At 38.6% G+C, this 12919-nt stretch overlaps 1 protein-coding gene across 7 annotated transcripts in view; it reads left to right on the plus strand.

Moving 5' to 3' along the window:
• PATJ (PATJ crumbs cell polarity complex component) overlaps positions 1-12919 on the plus strand; it is a 426007-nt gene that overhangs the window by 119456 nt on the left and 293632 nt on the right. For 6 of the 7 annotated variants that reach the window (XM_050752580.1, XM_050752940.1, XM_050752817.1 and 3 more), the window contains 3 exons: positions 845-1054; positions 4722-4841; positions 7437-7832. In XM_050752580.1, coding sequence (XP_050608537.1) covers positions 845-1054; positions 4722-4841; positions 7437-7832 — 726 coding nt within the window. The remainder of the gene's footprint in view (positions 1-844; positions 1055-4721; positions 4842-7436; positions 7833-12919) is intronic. The other variant, XM_050752911.1, reaches the window with a different exon arrangement.

Raw genomic sequence — 12919 nt, forward strand, 5'->3', positions numbered from 1 at the left:
GGAGTAACAGACAGGCTTATCTTGGGTCCGTTATATGACTGTGCTTGAGAATGTCAGAGAATCTTGCCCAACTGTTCCCAGACCTCTTATGGTCCAACCAAATATCAATCACCAAAAATTTTAACAGGAAGTCTATATATTCTGGGCACTCAGACATGCCACTGAAATTGTTAAGATTATATTTTCACCTTTATACAACCTGATATTTGCATGATGTTTTATTTATTTATTTTTTGGGACAGGGTCTTGCTGTGTCACCACAGCTCTGCAGTGAGTTCTGAACCACAGCTCACTGCAGCCTTGACCTCCTGGGCTGAAGCAATCCTTCCACCTCAGCAACCCCTGCTCCACCCCCCAGGTAGCTTGGACTACAAACACACACCACCACACCTGGCTAATTTTTGTATATTTTGCAGAGATGGGATTTTGTCATGTTATCCAGGCTGGTCTTGAACTCCTGGGCTCAAGTGATCCTCCTGCCTCCCAAAGTGCTGGGATTACAGGCATGAGCCACTGCACCTGGCCTTTCAATTTTTTTAATTAAAAAAACTTTTTCTAGCAAGAAGGTCTTGCTATATTGCCTAGGCTAATCTCAAACTCCGGCGCTCAAACAATCCTCCCACCTCAGCCTCCCAAGAAGCTGGGATGGTACAGAGGTGTACAACCATACCTGACTTAGAGTGAGATTTTAGTTTATTTTTACCTGTTTAGAAGATTATCACCAGAGTGCCAGACACATGAAGTAGGTGGTCAAATAAGATTCATCAGTCAACTCAAGCTGTCCTAAGGCTGCATATTTATTTTCAGTGCATGGACTCATCTTTCTTCTTCGCTCGATTCATAGGACCCTTTAGATTCTACAAGATCAGTGATTGTGATCCGCTCCCTGGTAGCAGATGGTGTAGCAGAAAGAAGTGGGGGACTATTACCTGGAGACCGCCTGGTCTCAGTCAATGAATACTGTTTGGACAACACCTCACTTGCTGAAGCTGTGGAAATACTGAAAGCTGTGCCGCCAGGCATAGTACGCCTTGGCATCTGTAAGCCGTTGGTGGTGAGTGTTGTATTTTGTTAATATAGGAAGTAATAATAGTGCAACAGTTAAAAACACGGATTTTGGAGACACATATACCTGGCCAAGAATTTCTGTTTTACATTTACTATGTGTGTGACCTTGAGCAGATTTCTTAATGTCCTTGACTTACAATATCAGAAAAAATAATGTCTACCTCATAGGGTTTTGGGATTTAAAGGTTATATTCATTAAGTACATAGCATATTATTACATAAATACTAGCTGCTAATGTTGCTAGTTCTACTACTACCACTCTTACTGCTATTTTCATCTTCATGCTTTTAGCACAGACTTCTAAGCTCTCAGCACATTTCTTATGTGTAAATTATTATTATTATTATTATTATTATTATTTTAGAGACAGAGTCTCTGTCATCCAGGCTGGAGTTCAGTGGCACGATCTCTACTCACTGCAACCTCTGCTTCCTGTGTTCAAGCGATTCTCATGCCTCAGCCTGTCAAGTAGCTGGGATTAATGGCATGTGCCACCGTGCCTGGCTACTAATTTTTTGTATTTTTAGTAGAGATAGGATTTCACCATGTTGGCCAGGCTGGTCTTGAACTCCGGAGCTCAGGCAATCTGCCTGCCTTGGCCTCCCAAAGTGCTTTTTTAGGGACATGAGGCACTGCACCTGGCTATTCTTATATGTAAATTAAAGTAAGTGTCCTTTTTAACTTTCGTTTGGGACTGATGTCAAGATGGTATGATAAGTTGAAATCCTTGTGACTCTAGCATTTTAACCGTATAACCGTGAGAGTTTAATCTGCTTTTCTCTCCATCAAAGCACCTTGTAACTCCTAGTATCAAGAACCCCTATACTGTCAAACCATCTTGAAGTCATCTTGTTGCTTTATCTTACAGTCAGGGGTTACTGCTTATGACTGAAGGCTACGTTACAGTTATGGTGCTCTGGAGGCCTCTAATGCAAAAAACAAAGCGCCATCATCACCACCAACAGAAACTTAATGATGATGATTTTCAGCCAGTTTATTATTATTTAAGTGCTTACTAAATGTCAGTCATTCTTTTAAGCCCTTTACACTTATTAACTATTAACTAAATTAATCCTCACAGCAACTTTAAGAATAGTCCTTTTGTTACCCTCATTACAGATGAATCAATCGAGGCACAGAGAATTGAGTAACTTACCCAAGGTCTTATAACTAGTAAGGGACAGAGTTGTAATGTGCACTCAGCAGGGCACCTTCACACCCTGTGCTCTTAGCCACAGTGCTGTACATGCCTGTATTACTATGTTGTCACTTGCCTAGTTTGTATGCAACATGTCTGGAACAGATAGCTTGGTTGTAATAAATTGTTAGTCTGGATTTCTAGAAACCTGGGCTCTGCCCCCAGCTTTGCTGTGAGTTAGCCCAGTAGGTTTCAAACTTAAAGATATGTAATATATATAAGCATCACCCGAGAGATAATTAAAATGCAGTTTCCCAGGTTCTACTCCCAGAGGTTCTCATTTAGTAATTCTGATACGCTCTTCAGGAATCTGCTTCTTTAATGGGCCACCTATGTAATTCTGATGCAGAATTTTATACTTTGAGAAACATCATACTAGTAATTTGGTCAATAGGTATATCACTTCTCTGAGCCTATTTTTTTTCATCTTTGAAAAGACTGAACAAGACTAGAGAATTCCTAAGGTATTTTTTTAACTCCAGTTCTTTAATCTATGAAATATTTTAACTTAACATACAAAAAACATACTATAAGTGCTCATATGTATAGACAGATGGATAGGTAAATATAGATAGATGTGTTCATTGTATTAGGCTGTTCTTGCATTGCTATGAAGGAATACCTGAGACTGGGCAATTTGTAAGAAAGAGGTTTAATTAGCTCACAGTTCTATAAGCTGTACAGGAAGCACGGTGGCATCTGCTTCTGGGGAGGACTCTGGGAGCTTTTACTCATGGCAGAAGACAAAGCGGGAGCAGGCACTCACATGGCAAAAGCAGGAGTGAGAGAGAGTTGGAATGGGGTGGGGGATGCCACAGAGCTACACTTTTTTTTCTTTTTGGAGACAGAGTCTCACTCCGTTGTCCAGGCTGGAGTGCAGTGGTGCAATCTCGGCTCACTGCAACCTCCTCTTGTTAATCCAATTTTACAGATCCAAAGTCAGGGTAGAGCAGAAAGACTGTAAATATATAATGGTGATTAGAACAAATTATTTGTATTAAGTCTTGTATTTATATATATATGGTATGTATATATCTATACACTTCATGTTATATATTTTCATCTTAACTCTTTTCTAAAAAAGAGGCTTAAAACCTACGTGACAGGTTGATAAGTGCAGCCTCAAATATACCAGACCCCAAAAATGAATGAAATGACTTATTGTTATTATTTAATATAACAATAGAGATGGGTCTCTCCATGTTGCCCAGGCTGGTCTTGAACTCCTGGGCTGAAGTGATGATTCTGCCTCAGCCTCCCAAAGTGCTGGAATTACAGATGTGAGCCACCATGCACTGGCTGAAATGACTTTAAAAACTGCATTATAGCTTCAGAAATAATGGAACAGAACTGACAATAAAACTTTTGAGCCAGACAGCTATGGGTTTTTGCTTAGTTATGTGGTTTGCAAGGCTGCGTGTCCTTGTGCCAGTTATTCAACCTCATCAGCTTCCACTTCGCTCATCTGTAAGATGAGGTGGCTCACGCCTGTAGTGCCAGCACTTTGGGAGGCAGAGGCAGGCAGATCACCTGGGAGATCAGGAGTTTGAGACCAGCCTGGCCAACATGGCGAAACCTCGTGTCTACTAAAAATACAAAAACATTGGCAAGCAAAGTGGTGCTCGCCTGCAGTCCCAGCTATTTCGGAGGCTGTGGCAGGAGAATCACTTGAACCAGGGCAGCGGAGCTTGCAGTGAGCCAAGATTGCACCACTGCACTCCAGTTTGGGTGACACAGCGAGACTCTGTCTCAATTTAAAAAAAGAGATGAGGATTGCATGGCATGGTAATTGTGAATACAGGCTCTAGTACCAGACAGCCAGGGTTGAAATTTTGGTATATGTAATGTTTGGCAAATTACTGTGTCCACTTTTGCTCACCAGTAAAATAGGATTAATAAGAAGACCCATGTCTTAGAGTATATATTAATGTATTAATTAATATATTTAATATATTTACAGTACTTAAATTTGTGCCTGGTACTTAGTTATATATACAAGGTCTATTCCTGGGAAAGTGATTTTTCTTCAAGAAATACTTTAAAAAGTTTGGGAAGCTCTGACTTGAATATGGAGTTCTTTTTAATTATTAAAGAAAGTTTGTTCTAATGAAACAATTTGAATAAATTTTGTGTTGTGTGTTTGCTGTTAATGGAAAGATGAGAATCTGAACAGTTTGAAACCAAGATATTTTCTTTCTTTTTTTTTTACACGAATGAATCTTTTTTCTTTTCTTTTTTCTTTCTTTCTTTTACTTTAAGTTCTGGGATGTGTGTGCAGAAAGTGCAGTTTTGTTACATAGGTATACATGTGCCATGGTGATTTGCTGCACTTAACCCATCATCTAGGTTTTAAGCCCCACATGCATTAGGTATTTGTCCTAATGCTCTCCCTCCCCTTGCCCCTCACCCCACAATATTTTCTTATTTATAAATAAATGTGGTTTATATTTTCAGGAAGATAATAAAGAAGAAGAAAGTTGTTATATTTTACATTCAAGCAGTAATGAAGACAAGACTGAACTTTCAGGAACAATTCATGATATAAATTCATCTTTAATACTCGAAGCTCCCAAGGTATTTAGTAAATTTATTTCCCATTTGAATGATTTGCTATGAGCCGAAATTTCTATGTAGAAAAAATACAAAAGAAAATAAGACAAAAGCTTGTCCTTATCCTTTGGCTAAATAGATATAAATAAAGACATAAAGAAGACAAAAACTTGTCCCCATCCCTTGGCTAAATAGATAAATGAACTAATCCTCCTTTCTCTCTCCCTCTCTCTTATTTGAGATGGGATCTCCCTCTGTCACCCAGGCTGGAATGCAGTGGTGGGATCTGGGATCACTGTAACCTCTGCCTCCCGGGGTCAAGTGATCCTCCCACCTCAGCCTCTTGAGTAGGTGAGACCACAGACATGTGCTACCACGTCTAGCTAATTTTTTGTATTTTTGGTAAAGATGGAGTTTTATCATGTTGCCCAGGCTGGTCTTAAACCCCTGAGCTCAAGCAGTCTGCCTGCCCCAGCCTCCCAGAGTGCTGGCATTACAGGCATGAGCCATTGCGCCTGGCCTCATTGTATATATACATATATATGTATATATACACACATATATATGTATGTATGTATATATACACACACACACACACATATATATTTTTTTTTTACAGACTTTCACTCTGTCACCCAATTTGGAGTATAGTGGTGTGATCTCAGCTCACTGCAACCTCTGCCTCCCAGGTTCAAGTGATTCTCCTGCCTCAGCCTCCTGAGTAGCTGGGACTACAGGTGTGCACCACCACATCTGGCTAATTTTTGTATTTTTAATAGAGACAGGGTTTTGCCATGTTGGCCAGGCTGGTCTCGAACTCCTGACCTCAGGTAATCCGCCCACCTCGGCCTGCCAAAGTGCTGAGATTACAGACCTGAGCCACCACGCCCGGCCTATTTTTTTAAAACTAAATTCTTTCCTTCCGTATCACATTGCCTCTCTAAATGATAAAGGCAAGATGTAAAGCATTTTGAAAGAACAAACATACACTAATGTATTCCTAAAATTTTGGATGGTAGAACATATTGTTGAAAATAGACCTACATTTAAAATGCTATAAAAATGGAACCACACAAAAAATATTCATATTGAATACTTTCTAAAGAAGAGTTATTTAGTCAAACCCTACCTTATGCTTTAATTTTAGAAAATGTATTTTGAAGCTTTCCTTTTTTATTCTTAAAAGGAATTATACTTATGTTGCTCTTTGCAGTTAGAGTATGGTTTTGCTTTACTTGATAACAACTGTCTAGTGATATTCTTTGCATAATATGTAGACAGTGTCTCAAGATGATATGTGTTTCTGTAATGTCTATTGTATTTCTTAGTGCAGACGTTTAAAAAAATTTCATAATCATATGATGTGTTCAAATACATCCTCTAAGCACATTAAAGAAAAAACACAGGTTGCAGTATTTGGTATACTGTATTTTTTTTTTTTTTTTTTTTGAGATGGTGTCTTGCTCTGTTGTCCAGGCTGGAGTGCAGTAGTGTGATCATAGCTCACTGCAGCATCCATCTCCTTGGCTCAAGCAATTCTTTGCCTCAGCCTCCCAAGTAGCTGGCACCACAGGTGCCAAAAAAAAAATTTTTTTTTTTTTATAGACAGGGTCTCACTATGTTGCCCAGCCTGGTCTTGAACTGTTATACTCAGGGGATCCTCCTGCTTTGGCCTCCCAAAGTGCTGGGATTACAGGCATGAGCCATCATGCCCGACCCTACTGTATGTATTTAAAAGCTTCCCTACTATTATGTTTAGCTGCAAGGAGAAGGCGATAGAAAAGAATAGATTTATTCCAGGAATTTACACTTGGTAGTAATGAATAGGACTTAAAATAGGAAAGCTATTTGATCTCTTAGAAAGAACTGGACCTCATTATGCCCAGCACCCAGAGGTTCCCCAGAGATAGGTCATGGTCTGAGCAAATCTATATATCAGGTTTTAGCCGGGAACCCACACAGTTTCTGCACATTTAGTTTCAGTTGTATGCACTAGCTCTTCTGATTAGTGAAATATAAATTAATTTAAAAATACTGTATTCATTCCTTCGTATTATATATTTTCAACACAGATGAAAAATAAGATTTGTTAATTTTTATTATTATAAAAGAGTCATACTCAAAGTGGAGACATACTCCCCATATCTTTAGTTTATAGAGAATGTTTTCTGAACATTCAGATAGTTATAATTTATTTTGGGTTATTTAAGCTTGAAAATCCTGACCTTTTAAGTCTTTTCTTTCTTACATAATAGTTTGAAGTGTATGTATACTTATGTACTACTTTTTATGTGTTAAATATTTAGTATAAGAGTTTAACAAAATTCCTCCTTCTAGTGGAGAATTGTCAGGTGGTTAATGTATAATGAACGTTTTAGCAAAATCATTCACCTTGCCAAGGGCAGATTTCTGCCTCATAATTTACTGTTTGTCTCTCTTCTGGGTTGAGGATTGTGGAGGTAAGCTTGTGTTTCTCCATGTTTGCTGTGGAGAGCTATGCATGTTAGCTGTGCCTTGGCATAGGCAGTCACGCCAGCATTTGAAAATTTTCCAGTTTGTCTGTATAGTGCAGCTTCAGGACAGGCGTAACTTCACATTTTTTGCATCTTTTATTTATAGGGATTTAGAGATGAACCATATTTTAAAGAAGAACTTGTGGATGAACCATTTCTAGATCTGGGGAAATCTTTCCATTCCCAACAAAAAGAGATAGAGCAAAGCAAGGAGACCTGGGAGATGCATGAATTTCTGACTCCTAGATTGCAGGAAATGGATGAAGAAAGAGAAATGCTTGTTGATGAAGAATATGAGTTATATCAAGATCCCTCTCAGTCCATGGAGTTGTATCCCTTGTCACACATTCAAGAGGCCACTCCTGTGCCCTCCCTGAAGGAACTTCACTTTGGTACACAGTGGTTGCATGATAATGAACCATCCGAATCTCAAGAGGCAAGATCCGGGAGGAATATCTATTCCCAGGAGGCACAGCCATATGGCTATTGCTCTGAAAATGTGGTAAGAGATTAGAACAGATATCCACACCTCCCCTTCTGCTCTCCTCACCTGTCTGTGTCTCTGTCTAACTCATGCCACTTCAATTTTGTTTGTTTTTAAATGAGCCTTTCCATAGGTCATCACTGTTTACAAGGTGTGTCATCCAGTGTCTAGCTATAAGTGTAAGCTCGTCTTTTCTGTATTTCACATTTTCTCATGGGGGTCAATAAGCTGCAGTTGCCTTGCTGTTGTTGTAGGGGTTTTTTGCTTTGCTTTTTTAGTGATGTTTTTTCAATTTCTCATTTCAGAGGAGAGTTCTTTTAACATTTGTAATTAAAAAAAAAAAAAAATTCCCTAGGGAAACACAGCTGTATATTTTTTACACAGTTTATTTATCAGGCAAAATCAAGGCCAATTCAGTACATACATATTGTTGTTTATATCTTGGTCACCCACTTTGTTCTCTGTGTTATGTATGATGCTAAAGCACTCAACTCTAGAAAATTATCTTTACACTTGAGATACTATTTATTTATAATTTGGTGGGAAAGCATTGTAATATATATATATAATTTTCTTTCTTTTTTTTTTTTTTTTTTTTTTTTTTTTTTTTGAGACAGAGCCTCTCTCTGTCACCCAGGCTGCAATGCAGTGGCACATTCATGGCTCACTGCAGCCTCACCTCCCAGGCTCCATGAATCCTTTACCTCGGCTTCCTGAGCTGCTGGGACCACAGGCATACACCACCATGCCTGGCTAGTTTTTTTTTTCTTTCTTTCCTTTTTTTGTAGAGATGGAGTTTTGCCATGTTGCCCAGGCTGCTCTCGAACTCCTGGGGCCAAGCATCTCCCATCTCCCATCTCGGCCTCCCAAAGTTCTGGGATTACAGGCAGGAACTATTGTGCCCAGTGAAGAGCATTATATTTTAATAGATTTGCCTTTGCTATTATATCACCAATAAACTTTATTTTTAATAAAATTATAGTCAGGCAGTCACTAATTGGAATCCTTCATTAAGGACTTTAAAATATATATATATATATTTTTAATTTCCTGCCCCAAATTAACTTTTAGGCAAATGGAAACAGACTTACTTATGGGGATGTTTTTAAAAAGACAGCTTAGTAATATGTTCAGATGCAGCGTGGTGCTCTCCTCTCTGAGGTTGGCACCTTTCCTGTTGTGATGTGCAAAGTGTGGCTTCATGTGTTCTCTCAGTGGGCAGATAGAGGGTGTTTCTGCCCTTGCCTCCCTTAGACATTTCCTCACTTTGCCCCTCGTGCAAATGCTGGTGGCTTCCTCTCTTGGACAAGGTGCTATGCTGGTTGTATTTATGTGACCCTGGAGGATTCACTATTATAGAGGACCCTGGGCAATGTACCAGAGAACAGATGTTTTTGGAATATGTGGATGATGCCTGGTTGCCTCTGGAAAGAGGTCACATGGAATCTGGTGTGCTCCATTGACGTTGGTACTTTCTATATTTGCCAGTGCCTCTCATATCTGTCAGTGCTTAACGCCAAACAGCATACATACTCAGTTATGTGAAGCAAATTGGAAACATTACTGAATATTCATAAAAATTCCCTTGTTCTGTTTTCTTCTATTAAAAGATAATTTTCTATGTACCCAAATAAAAGGCAACCTGAAATACCAGTTCATATGTAAACTTTGAAGGCTATAGATGAAATGGTCAAATGTATACTTACAATATTTACTTTATAAGTTTAGTTAAACAGTCAGTTTGAAAACCTGTAAGATGTTAATTTTTTTTTGCCTATTCTCATATTTAATTATATAATTTTATTTGAATTCTTCAGTGCATATTTAATGTCAATATCTACATTATCACTGGAATCACTTTTTGATCATTTAACACAGTTTTCCAAATATATCATCTTCATTTCTAACTAGGTTGTTTGAGATATAGCAATTTTTGAATCTGTACTGTCACTCAAAATTTTATTCTTATCTCAAGTGTCATTTGCATAACATTAAGTTTAAAAAAAATCCCTCTCATAAGTTTATATTGATGTTCTTCACAATATAACTGTTACTGGAAAGAGGTCCCAATCCAGATGCCAAGAGAGGGTTCCCAGACCTCGCACAAGAAAAAATTTGAGCGAATCCATAGAGTAAAGTGAAAGCAAGTTTATTAGAAAAGTAAAGGAATAGAAGAATGGCTACTCCACAGATAGAGCAGCCCTGAGTGCTACTGGTTGCCCACTTTTGTAGTGATTTTTTGATTATATGCTAAATAAGGAGTGGATTATTCATGCCTCCCTTTTTAGACCATATCGGGTAACTTCCTGATGTTGCCATTGCAGTTGTAAACTGTCATGGCGCTGGTGGGAGTGTAGCAGTGAGGACGACCAGAGGTCACTCGTCACCATCTTGGTTTTGGTGGATTTTGACCAGCTTCTTTACTGCAACCTGTTTTATCAGCAAGGTCTTTATGACCTGTATCTTGTGCCAACATCCTGTCTCATCCTGTGACTTAGAATGCCTTAACCATCTGGGAAAGCAGCCCAGTAGGTCTCAGCCTCATTTTACCCAGTGCTGTTCAAGATGGAGTTGCTCTGGTTCAAGCGTCTCTGACATAACCACTTACTCTATTATCTGTTAAAGTGTTCTTTAAGAGGCTTATTTAAAACAATAGTCAGTGCTTATAATTCGAAGAATGAATAGCCTGATTACTAAATCTATGTTAAATTTTCTAACTTCCCTCTTTTTATTTCTCATTACTGATTCAGCAATAGCCATTCTCTAACATAAAAAGTAAATTTTCTGTTTACGGAAATAAAAGGCAACCTGAAATATCAGTTTATTTTAATGTATATACTTTTAAGGCTATAAATGAAACAGTCTAATGTATATTTATAATATTTGCTCTGGAAGTTTACTTAACATTCATATTTTTTTTTTTTTTTTTTTTTTTTGAGACGGAGTCTCGCTCTGTCGCCCAGGCTGGAGTGCAGTGGCCGGATCTCAGCTCACTGCAAGCTCCGCCTCCCGGGTTTACGCCATTCTCCTGCCTCAGCCTCCCGAGTAGCTGGGACTACAGGCACCTGCCACCTCGCCCGGCTAGTTTTTTGTATTTTTTTTAGTAGAGACAGGGTTTCACTGTGTTAGCCAGGATGGTCTCGATCTCCTGACTTCGTGATCCGCCCGTCTGGGCCTCCCAAAGTGCTGGGATTACAGGCTTGAGCCACCGCGCCCGGCCAACATTCATATTTTAAAATCTATAAAAATGGTTGTTGTTGTTGTTGTTGTTTTTGTTTTGTTTTGTTTTGTTTTGCCAATTCTCATGTAGGCTGTAAAGGTAACCTCTATAGGCTCCCAAACCGGCATTGAGTAAGACTATTTCAGCCCTAATGTTTCTTGCCTAAACAGTATTTTATTTTCTTTAAATCATTATATGTGCTTTCTTAGGGTATTGGCTCTTTTTCTCCCTTCCACAGTGATGAACACTTACACCCACTGATCAGGACGGGCTTGAATCTTTGTTTGCCCTCCTTGTATTGCTAATGGACTCTTGTGATAATTTATTTAATGATATTATCTAATATTATAAACTCTGAGATTTTAAAAATGCATTCAAATCTTACAAATATGGAATTCCCAATACTCTTCTAGAGGGTGCTCTCCCAAAGGATGAAGGAACATTATTATTTCTGTCTTGGTTGTAATATTCATTTGGGGCTGTAGATGTCAGCTGTATTTGTGGAGGGCAACTGGTACCTAACTACTTCGAACTTTATCTTTCTCTTCCACCCTCATACTTCATTTTAGCTGAAGAGTAAAAACACTAAAAGTCTGTAGATCTCTTTTTTGTTTTTTTTTTTTTTAGTTATAGTAAAATACACGCAACACACAATTTACCATTTTAATCATTTTTAGGTGTATAGTTCAGTGGCATTAAGTACATGTACATTTTTGTGTAAACGTGGCCACCATGTCGCTACAGATCTTCTTATCATCCCACACTGAAACTCTACTCATTAAACAATAATTGATCTTTCTTCTCTCTCCCTATCCCCTGCCAACCAACTACTGTTTTATGTTCTGTCTCTAAGAATTTGACTATACTAAAGTAACCGAAAAAAGTGGAATGGTACAATAGTTTTCTTTTGTGTCTGGCTCTTTCACGTAGTGTAATGTCTTTAAGAGTCATCCATGTTGTAGAATATGTCAGAATTTCCTCCCTTTTTAAAGTTGAATATGCCAGGCATGGTGGCTCATGCCTGTAATCCCAGCACTTTGGGAGGCCAAGGTAGGTGGATGACTTGAGGTCATGAATTTGAAACCAGCCTGGCCAACATGGCAAAACCCCATCTCTACTAAAAATAGAAAAATTAGCCAGGGATGATGGCACACACCTGTGGTTCCAGCTACTCAGGAGGCTGAGCCAGGAAAATCATTTCAACCTGGGAGGCAGGGGTTGCATTGAACCGAGATTGTGCCACTGCACTCCAGCCTGGGCAACAGAGAGAGACTCCATCTCAAAAAAAAAAAAAAAAAAAAGTTGAATAAAATATTTCCTTATAGGCATATGTCGGAGAAAAAACTTTTCCTCTACCCTCTATGTTGTGCCTGGGAGAGTGCAAATTAAACTGACAGAAAGCATTAACGGGAGAAAAAAGGTTTATTTATATGCATATGAATGCAACAAAAGAAGCAGCAAGCTCACCAAGTGATTAAAGTTAAAGCTTACATACATAACTTATGGGGAAAGGGAGGATGGAGAAAAAGCTTCTATGGGAAGAGCAACTAGGTTTGTTTAGGAAAGACAAATGGGTTTTTAGGAGAACAAATTGGAGATAACATTTTTGATTATGTTGATAATTTTGTTATGTTGATAATTTTTTAAATGCAGGTGCCACTGATCCTTCTCTTTGCTTGTTGCCATTCCTCAAGAGGGCATTTATATAGTAGGCTTACTCTCAGTCTTCCTGGGGGTCGACCCACCTCAAGAGGCAATGTTTGATAGCCTCATTTCCTAGAACTTGCTGCTTAGTCACATAAGGGAAACTCTGAGAGGGCTTTTTTCTGCATCTGTTAAATCTAAAATATCTTCAGTTTATAATAATCCTCGTACTGAAGCCAGA

This window comes from Macaca thibetana, chromosome 1 (genome assembly GCF_024542745.1).
Source record: "Macaca thibetana thibetana isolate TM-01 chromosome 1, ASM2454274v1, whole genome shotgun sequence".
Taxonomy (NCBI): Eukaryota; Metazoa; Chordata; class Mammalia; order Primates; family Cercopithecidae; genus Macaca; species Macaca thibetana.